Source organism: Mchenga conophoros, linkage group LG11, assembly GCF_057382185.1.
Source record: "Mchenga conophoros isolate Kocher_MC1m ecotype Shallow Benthic linkage group LG11, M_conophoros_male_GT1.1, whole genome shotgun sequence".
Classification (NCBI taxonomy): Eukaryota; Metazoa; Chordata; class Actinopteri; order Cichliformes; family Cichlidae; genus Mchenga; species Mchenga conophoros.
The window spans coordinates 20,839,391-20,859,894 of NC_140536.1; the positions used below are offsets into that span (position 1 = coordinate 20,839,391).

The 20,504-nt window shown below is 39.0% G+C and overlaps 1 protein-coding gene across 2 annotated transcripts in view; it reads left to right on the forward strand.

Annotated features, from left to right (window-relative positions):
• The window catches only part of LOC146563995 (mannosyl-oligosaccharide 1,2-alpha-mannosidase IA), a 195,896-nt gene extending 177,304 nt beyond the window's left edge, over positions 1–18,592 (forward strand). The window contains exons 5-12 of one of the 2 annotated variants that reach the window (XM_085291417.1): positions 135–228; positions 4,630–4,757; positions 4,911–5,004; positions 6,519–6,634; positions 10,082–10,301; positions 13,370–13,542; positions 15,796–15,911; positions 17,073–18,592. In XM_085291417.1, the coding sequence (XP_085147543.1) occupies positions 135–228; positions 4,630–4,757; positions 4,911–5,004; positions 6,519–6,634; positions 10,082–10,301; positions 13,370–13,542; positions 15,796–15,911; positions 17,073–17,214 (1,083 nt within the window). In that variant the 3' untranslated portion in view covers positions 17,215–18,592. Of the gene's footprint in view, positions 1–134; positions 230–4,629; positions 4,758–4,910; positions 5,005–6,518; positions 6,635–10,081; positions 10,302–13,369; positions 13,543–15,795; positions 15,912–17,072 lie in introns of both variants that reach the window. The other variant, XM_085291418.1, reaches the window with a different exon arrangement.
• Positions 18,593–20,504: the final 1,912 nt, after the last annotated feature.

Genomic DNA, 20,504 nt, shown 5'->3' on the forward strand with positions numbered 1-20,504 from the left:
GCCTGACTGCTACTTACCATTTTAATCCCTGTGGAAGCAGTAAGGATGTACATAGATGTACTTGCATGACTGTATGCATACTGTATTTTTGTCAGTTAATATTCACCAAGTTGTATTTTGTGTTTTCTCTTCAGTTGTTCAAAAATAAAGCAGTGGAGCTGGGAGAGAAGCTACTGCCTGCCTTCAACACACCGACAGGAATACCCCGAGGAGTCATCAATCTCGGGAGGTGAGTCTCAGCACAAGTCATCGCGTCCAGCTGTCCTTCTTCTCTGATAAAAGACGATTGAAAGCTATCACATTTTTCTGACATTCAGGAGTGAGCAAAACTTTGGCTTTTGTGAAGAAAAAAAAAAACAAAGTTCAACATGCAAGTTGTCATTAAGTAAGATAGATGTTGTTTGAATGTGGCGATAACATCAATTAAGGAAAGCGAAAAACATCCCAGTCTCACAGGCTCTGTTTACTGACAGTGGATCAGCTGCAGGCTAAGCTTCATAATGCAGATGACATTTAGATAAGAATTAATCTGTGTTCATAACCACTTCAGAAGATCGTCTGAATAATATTTGCACGTTTTTAAATGAACAGTGTTAATTTTTCAATCTGTTCTAAACTATTGCCTTTCTAATCTAGAATCTGTGTTGACATGATCTTCTTAATGCCACAGTCATGCAGCACAACTTTGAGCTATTCTCATTTTCAGAGCAATTTCCAGCGTGGAGTTTTGCTTCTCCGCTTGTTTGGATGTGGGTTTGACCCTTTTTAGGCGGGAGTGGAAATAAAGAGGGGAAAAAAGTGGCTTACAGTTTTATAGTGAGACAGAAATCGGAACTGAAAAGCTTACAATAAAGAAATCTGACAAACTGATGAATGATAACAGCACTGTGTCGGTCGGCTGTGACAGGCAAATTATCATTGCTGGCCTACATTCATGCAACGTGACTATTGTCTTGTCATCACTCGTATGATGTATGAACAACAAAGTGTAAAATGTACATCATGATGTGAATATGGATCAAAATTACGTGACCAAGTTTTAACTTTCAGACTCTTCTTCTCATTAACTAATCGTATTTTCTTATATGATACTTCCTGGCACCCCTGTCTTCCACCTGCTACCAATTAACCCACCAGCCAAGCTGGACAGCTGCTGGAAGATTTAATTACCTCAGTCTACAGTTAATTCCTTCTACATTACAAACAGTGCCAGTCCTACAGATGGGCAGGAGGAACCATACTACCCATAGTGTATCACACAAAAACAAACCCACGTCACTTTGGAAGTAAACATATGCAGCGTGTGAGAGAACGTGTGCACCCTGGGGAAGTCAGTTCAGGGGAGTTTCCATTAATTGATTTTTTTCCTTGTGATAGATTCTTCGTATGTTTAATGGTATATAGTGCGTGTACTACTGTGTTAGTGTGTGTACATTATATAAAACAGTATGGTAAAACTGATTGACAGGAAGTGCATATGTAGACTTTCTACAAAAACTCTTAATCGCTCAGATTATTTCAGTTTCAGTTGACAGAAAGTTTGAACATGGTCATGATCACTATCATTATAGTAATACGCTCCAGGGAGCCTTCTTTCAGCTTTGTAGAATATTTAGAGGAAGAAAATATGTGAGAAAATAACATATTAGCTAATAAAATTCTTGATTTTGTGTTTGGTTTTTTTTGCTCTCAACCTTATAATTTAGATTATGCAATAACTCACAGATTCCCCTTTTACAAATTAACAATGTCACATTTCCTGTTCTGTAGCCAAAAACCCCTTCAACGTGCTAAAGATGTTCTTAACGGCACTTAAACCCCTTAACAACATTAGATGTAGTGTTTAATTTATGTTTCCTGTTAAAATGACAGCGTAAACAATGCTAAAATGATTGCAGTTAAAATGTAAAAGATCCTACTTTTCCCAAGCACATTATTCCCAACACGTGGTATTGATTTCCATTTCTTAATCTGTTTTTTTTTCTCTTACACTCGATTATATTTCTGACTGATATGGAATAGATTGTGTTTGTTAAAGAAGGTGAAAGGGTTAACAGATGCGTGCCAGTGATGTTGCTTACCAGAGACTCCAGAGACTACCACCCTATGCCCCTCCCTCTAAAAACGAATGCAACACCTGCTGCCCTGTACCGAGTTTCAATTGATTCCACTTGAAGCGGGAATCAGATATGACTCTAGCCAGAAGTATTAACGATGCAGCCCCTAAACCTTTAATAGGTGCATTTATCAGAGTGCCAGACTCTTTGATTCCTCTCTGCTCTCACTCGCCAGCCACTTCCCACCATTTCTCTCCCCTTTCTTCTCACCTTCTCAACATTTCAACTCAATTCATTATCCGATATCACATATCCTCCAGCAACTCTTAGAGGATATGTAAAGTCATTCTTTTAATGTATTATGGACTAACTAATCATTGACAAGCATCAGTTCACCACACTAAGCTTTGATTTGTTGAGTGATCTTACCCGCACTAACTAATGGGCCAGCACTGCTGACCTTGGTGTGCAGTTTCTAAAACACTTTTCCAGGTTTATATTAAGGCATTGAGTTTGACATTGAGTATAATGAAACTTTAAACAAACATCAATCACAGCAGTCGAACATAAATTAATGTTAGATGATGGAGAGGGCTATTTTTTATAGACTTTTGATTAGTTTATTTTTACCAGTCAGAGGGCCAGCCCACATCAGCTGCCAAGTTAATTTTATGTATTTTAAAACTACCACCACCATCGGAAAAAGATTTTTAAAAATGCACCCACTTGGAGTGTGTAACTACTGGGAATAGTTCTCTAAACGTCTGAACGTTATGTGCTGCAGTTTTTATTTCTTAGGTCAGTGTCATAAGCCGTTTACAAAAAGCACAGAAATGTGATGACCTTAGGTTAATAATACAAGATTTAATGGGCAAAGAGAGAGTTTTTTAAACTCATTTGACTAAATTGGAATTACATAACCCGATTTTTATTGTCAGTGAAATTAACATTTGTATTGTTTATTAATTTATTGACTGGTCGACAAAATGTCAAAATACACAGAAAAATGCCTGTCATGGTTATGTGCAGCACTATGTGATACAGGCTGTTTGTATTCACATAAACAGACAAAGACGTAACATCTTTACATCACAGGAACTGGTAAACATTTGGCATTTATGCATAAAATGAAGAAAAATATGAATTTATAATTTCAATGTTGTCATTATGATATTAGTAGTTTAATAACCACATATAAAATTCAATTAGATCAGTGCACTTTGGATGGAATGCATTGTACAGATTGCAGGAGATGGTCACTGATTTCTATCTGAAATAAAAGGCAAAGCCTCGTGCATTAAGCAGAGACTGAGTACAGAGAGGTCCGACCAGCACTCAGAGTACTTTGTTCAGCTCTGTTCAGCTGCACTGTGATGAGAATATGACGTATACTATAACATCTGAAGAATCTCGTCTGCAAGTGGCCTTGGAAAAAATGAGATTTGCAAGTGTTGAGGCTCTTCCCTGGAGTTTGGTTTAATGCTGCTGCAGTGGCAGTATACCAGAAAGGAAAGCTAGAAAGCTAAAAATGCCTTTTAAACTATACATTGTTGTCCCAAAGTAGTTCTCGTGCTTTAATTTTGTGGAAACAAAACAAGGAAATTGATGTCATGTAAAAAAGTTGTACACAAAGGCAGCAGCACAATGAGTAGATTGTTAGCTTCAAATACGGAGTTGCAGTTGGAAAAATTCCAATTATATCAGACTTTGTTTCACTGAGAGGATATTGATGGGTATCAGAAGGTTATCCTGGTGAGCAATCACAAACAAAATAATGTTGTGCTTTCACTTGAAAACCAGAGCAATCCTGTAAAGAGCGAGCATATAGAAAGTTAAACGCTTTATTAGCTCCTCTTACATCCAAATGAATATGCTTATCTGTTGAGCATGTTTTAGACTGTATGAATAAAACCAAAAAGATTAGGACAGCGATTAAACCCATTACGTTCACAGCATGCCACCAGTGAATGTAATTAATCTGCATTTGCAGTTAGCAGTGTCAGTTTCACAAAGACCCGATCCTAAAACAAAGATCTGAGCATGGTAAATATTTATGTTTTACAGGCTCAACTACATATACCTGATGCTACAAAAAGATAAGGTGATGTGGCTTAAATTAATAAGGCTTTACTAATTTAAAAACAAGCACATACTATATATAACTAAAGAGAAACACAGGCTATGTGTGCAGTGTCAAATTAGCATAATGACTTAGCCACAGCTTTACATAAAATATTCAAACTCTAGCGCAATAGCAGCAGGTAAGCCTCTCAGAATTATAAAAAAAATGTCAGGATCAGCTAAGTATCAACTGAATCAAAAACAGTAAAACTGACAGGTGACAAACATCAGACGGGGTAACTGAACCGGCTTCTTCTTGTCTTCCTTAACACTTCCCAGTGGGCATTGCATATCTAACCACTCACAAACATGGGCACAGACAGATAAACCAAATTTTGTTACGTTTTATTATTATTTACATGGAAAAATAAGTGATATTTACTATGAATCTTTCTTGCTGAACTGTCTATTTTGCGATACTTAGTGGACGTGTTTGAATGTCATCCCTGTTGTAGTGGCACCAGCTGGAGCTGGGGTTGGGCCTCAGCCGGGAGCAGTATCCTGGCTGAGTTTGGGACTCTTCACCTCGAATTTGTGCATCTGACTGAGCTGTCCAGCAATCCAGTATACACGGAGAAGGTTCAGTATATGAATAACCCTTCCTTTGCAATTTACAGCGCTGAACAGAATGTTCTGATTTCCTATTACCACAATTTCTGTGCAAAATGCCTTTCAGCCTTGAGGTGATGGCATAATACAAATTCCCCTTGCCTAATGGCATGTGATTTGCAGGTGATGAACATCAGGAAACTCTTGAACAAGATTGAGAAACCCCATGGCTTGTACCCAAACTTTCTCAGTCCAGTCAGTGGCAACTGGGTCCAGCGTAAGTACTGTACTGTGCATAATACTTAAATATCAGCGCAGATATTTTAGGATGCATACAAGTTTTGTGATGAAGGGTAAAGTCAGAAAAAAATGTTTAAATTGAAATTGGGGTCACAGGTCCACTTGGGAAGGTGATTTTTGTTTCCTGATATTCACTGTATTACAGTAATTATGTGTACCCACTGTGGGTCAGGACTACAGGAGTGTGAGGTTGCTGAATGTGGTTTCACATTTCTTTCCTTTTCCATTTCTCTTTCTTTTCTTTAGCTTTCACATTACTGACAGACCTTGAATCACCTCACATGTCAAAGCTCTTTCAGCAGCTCACCTGTGTCCTCCACCTATCCACCCTCTTCCTTTCATTTGTAAAACCGGGCTCCTACAGTAGCAAGGGCTATATGACTCCAGTTGCTCTGGGTTATTAAAATGAGAATGAATTCAATTACTTAAGGAAATTGGATCTTTCCGATTTACCTGAAAGAAGCTTGGGGGAAATCAGGTGATCAAACGGTGCCTGAATTGAAAAGGTGGCAATCTGAATCATTACAGAAGCAAACTGTTGTGGGCGAGGATGTAAACGAGGTGAGGAAAACTGTGTATGAATATCAACAGAAAAGGGGGGGGGGGGGGGTGCATTTAGCTTCATAGCTTTCTCTCATTTGTCAGTGTCAAGGACAAACACAGCAGCACTGTGATAACCTTGCAGAGGAGTTAGCAAAGGTGTATGTGCATGCAATGAGTATGAGTGGATTAATAAAGAGTTGCCTTTTATGTGAGATCATATTCATCTTTTGAATTCAAATTATAGCAGACAAGTGGAAAATCAACAGGCGTTTGTTTCAGTTTCCACTGACAAGCTTGAAGTGCGTTACATAACCAGAAAACACAAGAGTACTAACGATTTCTCAACTGCAACTATCACGTTTTAGTTCACGGTAATTGTAAAGTCTTCATCAAAACTTATAGCAGAAATACATTTGAATAACTTTTCATGGTTACATAATCAAATCATTTTAGTTGTACTGGAATCGCCATGAGCTTTGTACTTATTGTGATTAGCAGCAAAGTGTTTATATCTAAAATGAACAAAGAAGCCAATGCAGAAGTGACTGCATTCATTTAGGGGGCAGTTGTGCTGATTGATTCTAGTGCAAACAGACCTAATGCTCACTTGATCTATGATCAAAGGTTTTTGGTGGTTTTATGATTTCAATCACTAATTTCACAACTTATCTCAAACAATAAGGTGTCTACTTTGTAAGCTATGGTGTAAAAGCTTAAAGATTAGAGATTATTGACCACTAAGTCTCCTGTTTAAAGTGTGGTTGTGACTGTTCTCCTGAAACATATAAAATACTTTTGCCATCTTTTCAAGAAATTCTGAATTTGTTTAAAAATTTTCCAGCACCTGCAGAAAATCATGAATAAAAAAATCTGTATCCATGCATATGGGTTTGTGCGTGTGAGAGACTTTGCTGAATAACTCAGTTTACCTGTTATTTTCTCCTGTAGATCATGTTTCCATTGGTGGCCTTGGGGATAGCTTTTATGAGTATCTGATCAAATCATATCTGATGTCAGACAAGACGGACGACGATGCGAAGAAGATGTATTACACTGCACTGGAGGTATGGAAATCTTTATTTTTCGGTGTAAACAAAGGAATCAACTTGCTGAAGCATAGCTCAGTTAGATTAAATGATAATTACAGTAATTAGCATACACTTTTAATAAAGCAAAGCCCACAAACTGCTTTACACCCGTAACAATCAACAGCAGGACAAGCAAGTATGTTGTTTTTACGGACTAGTTGAAGGCTGAGCAAAGGATACAACACTGTAAATTATCTTTATCTGACACAGAATGGACTCAGCTGTAATCAGCCGAATGGAGCATGTTTTCATGTGGTGCAATAGTAAAAGCTGCTCTTCCACTATCAGCAGAAAAATATCCGTATACTTGAATGTGCGTGCTATGATCATGTATAAAATCACTATTATTTCCTCTTTAATGGAGATAATGTCAGAGTAAACCACACTGCCTGTGGCTACAATTACAATATCATAGAAAATAATTTAAGATTGCCACTGAGAATTCCTCGGTTTTCATCAGAGGGTCAAGCCAGAGGCAGAATTACTAATTACAGACTTTCTTTCTCCCCTGTGACTTGGTATTTAAATGGCAAAGGACCCCCGTGCTTTTAGATTAAGTTATATGCTACATGTTTATACAGAGATCTGAGGTGAAGGCATGGCACAACTCATTATCTTCGGCATCCAAATAAAAGTAGAGTTCTAATTAAAACGGTGCTGAATGAGAGAACATTTTCTAATTATGCTATGCCATGATTACTGCTAACAACAGCTAATTAGTAGGAAAATCATCAGCCGCAACCCTCAAGAAAAATGTTTTTTTTTTTTTCAGAGAACATGGTATTTATAAACTATTTATAACACCCCCTATTTAGCATGAAGTGATTCCCTTGCTGTAAACAAGAATTGCAAGTGGAAACAGCTGTTTTATGAAACAAAGTACTGACAAGAAACACCTGCAAAGAAGCAGAAATGTACAAAAAAGATTCTTGATTCCTTCAGTTAATTAATTTGCAACAAAAGCAATACATTTACTGTGCAGCACTGCAGTAGCCACACTGGACTAATCCCTTATAGGAGGAAAGATTGTCTATATATTCTATTGTAACGCAATTATCATGAATTATCAGTGTCTGATAAAAAATAATCAGTCGTTTTATCTCTTACTGCGGACCGTGTTAACGAGACGGCAGCAGAGTGGGTCTTTGCAGGTCACGGTCTTTGCATGGTCGGCTGTGGCTCCTGTCTTGTTAGCACTGTTATGTTATTACTTCTGGTGGACACCAACTACGTTTGTCGTGCCAAATTAAAAGTATGCATATTTAGTCCACATTCCAGTACCACCCACATACAGCACTGGTGAATAATAATCACTTTAATCTAAACTGCATGTATCACACCACATCTTGAGCAATTCTACTTTAAACAGTCATGAAGAGCTCTTTTAGGGAACCAAGCAGCTATCTTACCAGGTGTTATGTATAAACACTTTTCAGGTTTCAGTGAACAGCCAGTTGAATGATATGCATGCATGGAGTGCAAAGCATCATATTTGAATGTATTTGCTAGCTATCAATCCTTTTGCACTATCTTCTCCTATAACTTTGGCTGCATTAAATCATCTACAGATAAGTAAACATGACTTTGGACTTGCAAAAAATTCTGCTGCTGCAGATTTGATGTCAAAGTAAAAGATATAATCTTTTAATAGTACTTTGTGCGTTTTCATCTGTCAGGTTTTATCGTAGCATCCAGTTCTAGGTTTGTTGGAACAAACGCAGAGACAGACGGTGAGAAACTGGTGAATAACAAATGTTATGCCTCAAATAATACTGAGTGCATAGAGTTTGCAGAGAATCTCTTTACATGCATTTTTTTTAGCTCTCAATCCACTGTGATAATAACATAATAAGTCAACATAAACACACAAGTCTGTCTGATTGCTCTAATTTCTAAATATTGCTGAAGCATCACTTGAGACATTGCTACATAAACATCTAATTATCTGAGCTAGTCATCTGTAGTATGAAAGTCCCCACCTGCATTCTTGCACAGCAGTCTCTGTACTGTCTTCGTAGCCAATATTGGACGATAAAAAATGTCTTCCTCAGACCTTTAAGACTTTTCAGCCTCCTCTTCTAAGATGTCTGTAAGTCCTCTATGCTGTTCTTTGTCTCTTCATGTCTCAGTCCTTCCGACCTTAAGGTCTGAGCAGAGGAGGCAAGGAGAAGACACAAGGAGATAGGAGTCAAAATGAGATGCCCTTGCTTCGGAGCAGTAATTTTAAAACAATGTCTATTAAAGATGACAGGTGGCACAGCTGCTTACTGCTGCTTTTTATGACCTCTGTCAGAGGAGCATAAAGTTCATGAAAAATTAGGCATTTACTCTCAGTCGAATTCATAATGTGACACACACAGTGACAAGAATGAAGGTATGTCAGCAGCTTTTATTTATTTAACGCACACAAACAGTTAGGGGTAGAAAAGTTGGTTGCACAGCTGACCATCGTTTAAATATCTAATACAACTCATGAATACAAATGAACACTTATCATTTGTCCTGCTTCAACTTGATTTCTGTATTCCTGTCTGTGTCTGTCAAACTTGTGTCACAAAAATTTAGATTTTGAGGGAAACGCTGCTGCTGCATCAATCATAGAAAACTAAAATAAACGGTTAAAATAGTCACCAAATATACTTACCCAAGTGAAGTTTAAGTGCGGTAAAGGCATCGAAGTGTCTTTGTGTCCAGAGCTCCTCCGGTAAGGCTCGTCTCTCCTAGAGATTCATTTATGAAAATCCTCAAAAAAAGCAAAGAATATTTCTGGGTCATGGAGAAATAAAACTAGAGATGTGAGAGAAGACCTTTCTCCTCAGTACCTCTCTGGAACTGTGAGGGGTCTGCTTGTACAGTTTAAATCAGACTAAAAGTAATTGGCTTTTTAAGTACACTATATGGACAAAGTATTGGGTCACACCTTTTAATCTTTTGCCAGAGGTGTATAAAATCAAGCACTTGGCCATGCAGCTTGCCTTTACAACACTTGTAAAAGAATGAGTCGTTCTAAAGAGCTCACTTGTTGCAGAGGTGTCTTCCTATCATAGTACCATGCTTGAATTCAATCAATTTTAAGCCTTGGTGCAGAGAGGAGCACAAGGGCTTAAATGTCGCCAATGCTCTGTTGACTCAATAACTGACTCTAAAGCTCCTCTGACATTAACATCAGCACAAAAGCTGTGTGCAGGAAGCTTTGCGGCATAAGTTTGTAAAGCTGAGCAGCTCCTGTGTGTGTAATATGTATGTAGCCCGGTACTTTTGTCCATATCGTATCACTATTAATTGTGAACTCTTATACATAGAAGTAAAATCTCTGGTGAAAGAAATCTGTTTCCCGATGTTGATCACAGCAACAAACAGTATGCGAATGATGGCAGTGGGCACATCAGGTTCAAATATTCCCAACTGCGTATGTCATTGCAGGCAATCGAAGCCAACCTGGTACAGAAGTCGCCTGGTGGTCTCACCTACATGGCTGAGTGGAGAGGAGGAATCCTGGACCACAAGATGGGTCACCTGGCCTGCTTCTCCGGGGGCATGATCGGAATTGGGGCAGATGATGGCGCAGCGGAGAAGAGGCAGCACTACCTGGACCTTGCCGCAGAGATCACACATACATGTCATGAGAGCTATACTCGCTCAGGTAAATGTCAGGGCTGCTGTAGAGCTGGGTTTTTTTGGAATAGTGTCAAATACAGTAGCACTTGCAGGGTTTATGTTGGGTTTGAAAGGCACAACTGTGGTCGGTGGCTCCAGTGTCTGGCAGCCTCGTCTCTGTCAGTGCGCCCCAGGGTGGCTGTGGCTACATTTTAGCTTGCCATCACCAGTGTGTGAATGTGTGTGTGAATGGGTGGGATGACTGGTTGTGTAAAGCGCTTTGGGGTCCTTAGGGACTAGAAAAGCGCTATACAAATACAGGCCATTTACCATTTTACCATTTACTGCCTATGCAGATCTTGAACATATCTAAAGACAGAGGGTATACTTTTATAATTTCCACAAAGGCAAAGTAGTCTGCTTGCTTTGGAGATGCTTTTGCACAAATGGAAAATTGCAAACTTTTAGCAGCAGTGACCAAGTCACAGTCAGGTAAAATCATATAGGTTTTAAATCTCAGTGAGAACTCAGCTTCTAGAGCTTTCTTCTTTAATAATTCTGTTAGTGACCATTTCCTAGTGAGGCCACTGATTGGCTGTCAAAGAGGGATACCGAGAATTTTCCTATTAAATTAAATGAAACAATGAACCTAAATCCTAACACTTATGCAAAAAGGAGAAATAATTGAGCAGACCCTGTAGCCCTCCCACCCGTCTTGACCTGTCAGGTTGCCGAAGAGAATCTCCTTCTGAGGTGAATGACTGTTTTATCCCAAATCTATTTCTCAATTTGGTGTTCATTCTCCTTACAGCCAAGCCAGAGGAATTCACTGCTGTAGCGCACTATAGCTGTCTTGTTAGGAGAGTTTATGGTAGCATTCAGAGTAACGAAACTGAGTCTAGGGGAGAAATATTGTAAATTAAAAGAGCCTTGGGCGTTTAACCTGACAAAAAAGGAGAAGCATTCTTGGTGGCTTCACCTCAGCGGAGCGACGGCAGGTCTAATAAGGAGCAGCAAAGAATTAAACTTCAGTTATTCTGTAATGTCTCACAGCTGTAGGGCAGCAGCCAGGGAGCCTCGGAGTTTGTTTGATTCTGATAATAACAGCATGTTGAAATGTATCTGGAAGAAAGAAAAACGGAGAGAATAAGAGAGGGAATAGGGATCAAGTTTAGAAGAGTAAACACTGTGATAAAACCTCCAATGGCAAATTTGCTTTGGCTCCAGCCTATGAATGAGAATGTATATGGCTGCACTCTAAAGATGCACCCAGGGGAAAAATGCAATAAAAAAAAAAAAAATCATATAAGCAAGCCTGCCCACATGCATTGGGAAGACCCTTGTTTGATTTATGCCTCGGTATACGTCTTGGTCCTGACAATAATCTCCCCTTCTAATTTCAAGCTTCTTTTTTTTTATCCTTCCTCTGTTGGGTGGGCTGTAAGGATTCATCTTCAAGTGCTCGTTCGCCAGTAAGCTAATGTGACTCATCACATAACAGGTTCCTCGATACGCTTTGAACGCATTTTGATCTGCAGGCCCGCAAGGCTTCTCTGGCTTTCTCTTCTATAGTCAGCCACCAGGTTTTTCTTCACTCATTACAGGAACTGAATGGTGCTTAGAAGCTCTCGGATTAGCTGTCTACAGGAAAGAGAGAGAAGTGAGATTTGCTCTTGCATGCACATAAAGTGGCTGCCGTTAAGCTGTGTCTTAAATACCGATACCATAAAGACTCCTCCTGCTCCTACTTTTGGATCTCTGCCATCTTCACAGCATCGAGCTGGTGCAGGGAAATGAGGACCTCAAAGGAAGCAGTAGGAGATGAAGAGGTTATTGAGGTCGGAGTGTGTGTGTGGATAGATAGATGGATGTACCACAAGTGCAGTCATAATCACCTTTATGCTTTGAAAGTGTAGTAAGATTGTCACTCAGTGCAGCTGTGATTTAGTGTGAGCAGCTTGACTTCATGTTACTTCTGGTTTCGTTTTGCATCAGAGGTTGCTTTTATTGATTTATTTATTTCTACCTGCACTATTCACGCATCTGCTCAGCCTCATATAGACTTTAGGGAGGTGACAAACATCGTTTATACATCTACATTTAAGGGTTTTTGGGGTTTTATTTTGCTGCTACAGTGCAGCTCAAATCACTTCAGACTTGATTTTGCTCCTTTATGCTTAATTAGAGAAGTAGTGAGTCTGTTTTTCAGTTTGCTTTATTTTTTTAATTGAGTAGCATCCACTGGAGTTCTCCTCACACTGTTGACTTTGAAAGCTTTACCAATGAAAATAGTGATTCAGCAGCATCCATGTAGTTATTAATTCTTCTGCTTCCCTTTTCCCAAGCAGGTGGTGTCATAACACACTGAAGAATTTCTTGTTTGAAGTTGTCTTCGTCTTCCTTTATACAGTGATAGACCTTTAGTGAAGTTTGTGTGGAACATTAAACCATTTATTACTTTGATGTTTTTATGTGTTGCACACTTTAATGAGCCATAATGGCCCAGAATGCTCTGCTCCTACTGTTGCTGCTCTCACAGCAATGTCTTACAACAAGATGGGGGAGTTTTTTGGGACCAATTGAATGCTGCCACTTCCAACACGTCAAAGAACCTGTTTTCTCCAACCATATTCATGTTTTCTAAATGGCAACACGGCCTCTAAAATATGCCAGAATAGCAGAAAAAAAATAGAGCAAAGTAAGCACGTTAGGCAATGTTTCTAAATTTAAGATGTTGCTATGCCAATGCTCCTGTCCTGACCCGAGAAAGAACAGATTCCTTTGTGCTGTTTCTTAAATAGAATTTCTTTGCTATGTAGTCTTGAATTGTGGTTGAGATATAATGAAAGTGAAGATAAAGAAAAGCCTACAGACCATCTGACCAGCTGTGAGGATCTCATTTAATTTTTACCTCAAGCCTTTTTTAAACTGAGAATAAGGACTGAATTCTGTATGAAGGTGATGCACAGCAAAGAAAGAACACTGAATCATTGTTTTCATCGTCTTTTCTGAACAATTTTAGACTATAAAACTAAGCACAGATCTGTTGAAAAACTTTTCATTTGTACTGGCGGAAAATCATCCCACGTCTTGTCTGTGTATTTGTCTCATCAGCTACTAAACTGGGACCTGAAGCGTTCAGATTCGACAGCGGAGCCGAGGCGACGGCAACCAGACTGAGCGACAGATACTACATCTTACGACCAGAAGTAATTGAGAGCTACATGTACATGTGGAGGCTAACCCACGACCCCAAGTACAGAGAGTGGGGCTGGGAGGCTGTTGAGGTGGGATCATCAATTCAGCGTTAATATTTGCCTTATCTGTATGAATACGAGATCACACTGTAAAAGCGATGGTTTTCCATATTGGAGCTGGCTATGTGCCAGACTATTTCCTGCCTCTGAGAAGTTGCCAGGCAACAATAAAAATCATGAATTTATATAGCATAATTTTGCAACCATGGTAACACACATGTGCCTAATCAATCAGAAAGTCTAATGCAGGGAATAAAACAGATGTGTAGGTGGGTTTGTGTGTCATTGTTTAAATCTGTGCAGTTCCCTCCTTACAACTGAGGCAAATGTATCAACGCCGTTACACAAACACCTAAGTGAGCTGTTAACACACAAAAAACAAATGCTTTCAGCTGCTCCCTTAGTCACAAAGGGGTCACAACAGCAGGTAGCTCATCATATTTGATTTGGCAGAGTTTTACATCAGAAACCTTTCCTGATACCGTTCTTCCCATTGTAGCACTCAAATGCCTTCTGTAAAGTTGCAGTTACAAAACATTCCCCTTGGAAAGCTTCTTGAGACCCCAAACATGAAGATAAAGAGAAAGCAATCATCAACAACCAAACTATCAGTATTTCCAGTTTTTGTTTATATTAATTTCATTTTCTGTAATATTTCTCAAAATTACAATATGTCCAAAAAAATGTGTCTATTGAACATTTTTCGATGCATAAACTGCAAATAAACAGCACACTGTTTTGCCCTGGGACCTGTGAACAGTTGTGAGGAAGGGAAACCCCGCTCGGACACTCGTGGGTCCAACATGGCCAGTCAGTCAGTGAAATTTGCCCTACAGTGATGGATAGGACTTATCTGCCTTTAGCCTGTAGCTATAATGTTATGTGGATTGTGAGCAATCATTTTCTCAAAACCTAATGGTGTCATTAGAGGGAGTTTAATCATAATAATAATTCAAAGAACTGAGACAGTTTTACATCTTCAAGTTAAAAACTGATAGAAAATAAACAATGATGGATAAATTAGATCTGCATTTTGTCGGTGGAACCTTAGGAAACAAAGTAAAAATCCCAAAAATGTGCCGCATGCAGAGTGCCCTCTAGTGGACAAATTATGCAACATTGACACTCAGAATGTTGAAGGGTGCTTCTTTTCTTTCTCAGCCATTATAAATTCCAAAGGACAAATTGGCAAATAGCTAATATTGAGCAATATTATAGGACTTCTGATAAAAAGATGTGGTTCCAGTGCTGAAGAGGGGGGTTAAAAAATAAATAAAAATGGGTGTATGTTGATGACTGTTGTGATCCCCAGCGCTGTTAGTTAGTTAGTCATCATTAATGTTTGAAGCTTTTCAAAGCTGAGGAAATGCAAGTCCAAGAGAGCCTTTAAAAGTCGATATGAAGACATATTTATTCTTTGGTTCCAAACAACTGAACTATAAAGCACACATGAGGCCAGTGCACTACAAAAATAATTTAATGGTTTATTTAAGCATCAGAAACTGCACAGTGTAATTTTGTCCCCTATATCCTGTCTTATTACTGGCTTGAATTTTCATTTTATAAATTGCACTCGCCTATTATGTCAAGCCCCTTTAACACCCTCAATTACCCCGAACTGCCTTCCTTGATATTGTGTGGCACTATACATTACCTTGTAGATCAAGCAATCCCACTAGCAGGAGGTGAAGGTTGTGCAAGGATCACTATTATTAATGTGGCAATAGACAGGACATTAACTGTAGTAAACTGTAAAGGGCTGCCATGAAAGATTTAGCATTAATTTAGTGCGCACAGAAGTGGAGAGATCAGGCTGACGAGTTTGACGGGCCTTTAATTATTGGGCACAAAGGTTGAAAGCGGCGCACGACGTTTCTCTCCATGAACATCAAGCATTAACACGTCAGGGTCTTTGTTAATTAGCACGTATAAGGCAGCCCTTTGTAGCAGGGGTAATAATGAGCTAATCTGCTTGGCTAGCTCAGCCACTCTCCATTAGCCCTTGTCAGATTTAGCATTGCTTAACCTTCAATTGTGCAGCTGGCTGAAGACCGTGGCATGCTCAATCGTAGCCTTTCTGTAGGCGCACATGGACACAGTGTTGTTGAGTAAAGGATTTTCTACTCCTGCTCCAACATTTGAGAAGAATAACTGATTGTTTTACTTCTATGCTCTGATTTGTTTGAAGTAGATTTTGTGAAATGCCCCATTGTGAGCTAAACTGGAGATGGTCTTCCTTTTTTCCACAATAAACATGCCATGTTCCTCTCCGCCTCCTGCCAGGCCCTGGAGCAGCACTGCAGAGTGGAGTCTGGCTTCTCTGGGATCCGCGATGTTTACACCACGAGTGTCAGCCATGATAACATGCAGCAGAGCTTCTTCCTCTCAGAGACACTTAAGTAAGCCCCTTTTCCTCTCTATATCCCCACTGGTGAAAGAACCAGCATTTTACAATCTACATGCATAAATTATTGTCAGTTTAAAAGTAATAGAGGATGTTGGGAATTCATCATAACCCATTACCTGTTCCGTCCATGAAGCACACAAATGCTGTGAATGAGACACACTATTTTTTTGCAGGCATAAGAAAGGATGATAAATAGGTGGTGTGCAGTAGGATGAATAAGTTTTACCTCCCCTCATTCCTGGGTCATTAAGCAAAGTAAACCATTCGGGATCCAAAGTTGTACTGCAGCTAGCAGATGATAAAGACCTGTTTTCCTCGGGTGCATAAGGAATCATTAAGGTTCTGTCAGACAAAGTGCATTGTCAAAAACTGTTTTAACATAATAATGGCAACATACCGGTGCAGTTAGTATGTTTACAGTGCCTGCAGTAGCTCATCAAGATTCTCATCTACACCAAATAATGTGGGTTATTTAACAACGAGCACGATTGTTTTCTTCTTTTTTTCAGCTCAAATCTTAATGTTAGAAACAGCTATACTGCAAACTTAAAGGCCCTCTGAGAGTTTCAATTCAAACCAGGGTAATGGTGTAATAATTTAGTACTGGAAGATTTTTAACTGCACTTTGTAGTGCACTGTTGACTTTCTTGTACTTGCAATAAGGGTAACAAAGGATCACATAAAAACAGGTTAATCATTTTGGAAACTACAAAGAATAACATGAGAAGACTGATTCCACTCTAATGTCCATGAAGGGAATGTGACGCTAACTCGGAGAGACAAACAAAATCAGCTCTGAGATTATCAGTGCAGTGCTTTACTGATCTATTAGATCACCACCCAATGTAAGGCTTTTACAAAGCAGTAGAAAAAATAGTAAAGCATGACATTTACTTTGTCTTCCTGAACAAAAAATAAGTTTTAGTGTTGGAACGTTATCAATGATTAATTTTTAATTTCTCAGGGAAGTGCAGTGCACCGACTCAAATGCAGGTATACAAATGTGAACTCATTTTATTTGCCTGATAAATAAAAATATAATTTTTGTTTTTTAAAAATAAGTTATTGCCAACAAGCTGCTGTTTCTTGGAAAACAGACATCTATTTATCCAGTATTGACTGAATTAAATGAGCATTCTTCCTGTGTGTTCAGGTATCTGTACCTTCTCTTCTCTGACGATGACCTTCTCTCCTTGGAGGACTGGGTCTTTAACACAGAAGCCCACCCGCTGCCTATCATCCGCAATAGCTGCCTGCAGGATGATGCAACACAGGAAAAGACGGTCTCCGAATAAGACTGAACACCGACGAACAGTTGGGACAGTTAAAGACATCTGCACACACACAAACATAAATATCGCAAAACCCCAATTCAGTGCAGGTTCCGAGTCTTTTCAGGAGCGTGTTACGGACTCTCGATTCCTTTCCAGTAAAGGATGTTGTCGTTTTACGCTGTGATTGTAAATCCTTTTGCCGGAGTTACTTCCTGCTGGCACTTCTATTTTGTGGACAATCAAGACGAACATGACTTTCATGAAACGAGCACCTTTTTTTCTTTCCTTCTTTCCTCTATGAGGAAACTGGTTTAACTTGCAGACCCAAATGTCTGGGAGAGAGGGGGGATGAAGCGTGGGCCATATTGTCGGAAAGAAAGAAACACACAGAAAACCACTTAAGTTTTGCTCCTTAGTTTTGCTGTTCCGTTAATCTTCAGTAATCAATGATTTCCTGAGATCCTCTCAGTGCTTTTTGTTTTGTTTTCCTTTGTGAGTACACACTCTTTGACCAAAGGTTTCTTTGCATTGCTTTTTTTCCCTCTTTTAATGTGTTTTTGGTGAGATTTAGTGGAAAGTTAAACATTTACAGTGAGGTTTGAATATTGACTAATGTACAAACATGATATCTGACTCTGAAGTCCACCTCTAAACTGATGTTGATGTCACGTTTCTTACGGAAACAAGTTCGAATGAATTTTCTAAAGTTCAGAGGTGATCAGGAAAGTGGTCGTGTCTTATGCATCCAGGGACCATTTTTTTAAAGAATGATGTTGGGTTGTGTTTCCACAGTGTGCTGTTATTTTATTCAGTTTTTTCCCATCAGGACAGTGCTTTCTCTGTCCTTTCAGATCAAAGTGACAAACGCAGTAATGTCAGTTCTGTGACTGTAAAAGAACCATAAAGGAATAGAGTACATTTGCTCTCCAGCTCCAAATGGGTTTTCCTGTTTCTGTTGTTTCTTCTGCTTCACTCTGCCTTTACATGTGAATCCAAATGGCTGCCAATACCGATGTTAAAGGCAGTTAGGCTGCAGAGACGTCATCTTTCATCACTGCTGTTCCGCACAGTTGTGGAGCGAATGTGCTGTATATAACGGATGATTTGAGTGACCCCATATGAGCTTGTCTTGACGTTTTTCTTTCAACTATTTTGTGTCTTTTTCTTTTTTAAACTTCAGTGATTATTTTTTTTCTGGGTTCTCTTTTTATTTGCTTCCCTCAGGTGTTTCAGTTAAAAAAAAAAGGGGGGAAAAAACTAAAAAGTTCTGATTTTAAGTCTAGTTATTGCTGATATTAATTATTGTTATTACTTATTCTTACTGTTTGATTTTAACTTTCATTGTTAAATATTTTCAAATACTGATTAAAAACTGTGCAACTTTGTACATTTAAAACGACCGCGGTTGCCTTGTCGTTATTGCTTTACTGAGTCTAAAACGTTTAGTTTTTGCTCATTTTCGACAGCAGGTAGCAACAACAAGATAAAAGAAGATTGGAGTCATCTGCTGCTTAGATTTGTTTCAGGATTTTCTTGCTGGAAGTTCATTACAGATTTAATTAAATGGGGACGTCTCAGGGTTATGGAACGTTCCAGCAATCACAACCAGAAAATGACTAATGGGCTTTAGCCATTACACCTTTTTCAGCGTGTCAGGCCAACAAAGCAAGATTTAATATCGTCCTCCCCAAATGATTTAACTCTACCTGCTGTCAACTGAATCCTAATTTCGGCATGATGGCTTGAAGTGATTTCACTTTCCCTTTAAATAGAAGACGCATGCGTTATTGACATGATTGACATTCAATGGTATTTTAAAAATGGTGCTTTAAATGTCACCGATCCAGTCACATTAATCTTACTGACACCTTAAATAAGAACCAATGCAAAGGTTTAAACAGTGTAGCATGCAAATGTAATCTCTCTTCCTGTAGTAATGCAAAAAAGTAGGGGGCAAAAAAATGAAGGGCACAATGTGTACGCGTGAACATGTACTAATCTCTCCCAGGGACTTAAATAGGGGGGGGGATCACTGTCCATTTGAATGCACCTGAGACTGATAGCAAAGGACAAACACTGCACATAATCCCCTCCCCTCTTTTTCTTTCCTCTTTGCTGCTCCCAAAGTCCCCAGCAAGCCAAGCAGGGCAGCTGAGACAGAAGTGTAAGGGCTGCTGTCCTTCTTGGCAAAACCTCCAGTTGATGTGCAATGAAGGAGAAAGAGCCATTGCTATCTCGCTGTCACAGTCGTCCTCCAGCTGTCTCAACCGGCACAATAATTTTATAGGGAATAACTGGCAAGTAACTGATATCTGGGTCCAAGTATTATTCAGCACTTTGACATAACTCTTCTTGCACTCTACCTTCTCACATTTCAGCTATCAAGTGAATAAATTCAGGCTACAAGGGAAAAAACACAATGTCAGGTTCTCAAGACAGTCAAAGAAAGCAAAGCAGCAAAGTATTATCACAGATTTACCCTCAGGTCACTCACTTGACCTTCAGCTAGAGCAAGTGTGCAATCTTGCACTGAAATCAAGAAAACATCGATTTTAGTTTGCTATGCCATTCCGGAAGGGCAAAAAAAGCATGCTTTAATGTTTATTTAATTTTTAAAAAAGTATTTTCTGTTATTTGCATCATATTTGACATCATGAAAGAAACATGCCAGAGTGTATTTACCAGATGAATATGGTTTATCTGTCACTACTGGGAAAATTTTTATTGCCGTAAGTGACAGCAGCTAAAATGCGGCTGAAGAGCAGATTTTCAGTTTTTAATTCAAGATGTTTAAGGAAATTGTCAAACTGTTAAAGTACAGCCATTTTATTTTTCATAGTCACCATTATTGAAGCCATCACTAAATATTTGCCCCTTTTATTCATCTGCCTTCACTTGCTGGTGACTGTTTTGTCATTTTACAGCTTTTTTTTCTCTTTGGCTTACAAATCTGTGTTTTGGGTTTTTCTCCATCTATATTGTCCTATCACTTTAGCAGCATTTGTCTGTGTGTGAGCAGAGCCTATACTATACATTGTATAGTTTTCTAATGGTAGCCCTATGCTTTAACATTATCAAAAACAATTTTGGTATTAGTATTATTATTTTTATAGGTGATGTAATTTGCTTTGGATCATGAGATTCACTGTCAGTTAATCTCGTCTCATCTGGTTAGAAGCAGGAAACTTCTTTAGTGTAACCATGCTTCAGTGTGACCACTGGTTTGGATCTTCATGTAAACCCTCTGTTTACATTCATAAAGGTGTTTCCTGTTGATAGGCCTTTACAGTGAAACAGTAGTGCTTTGTACT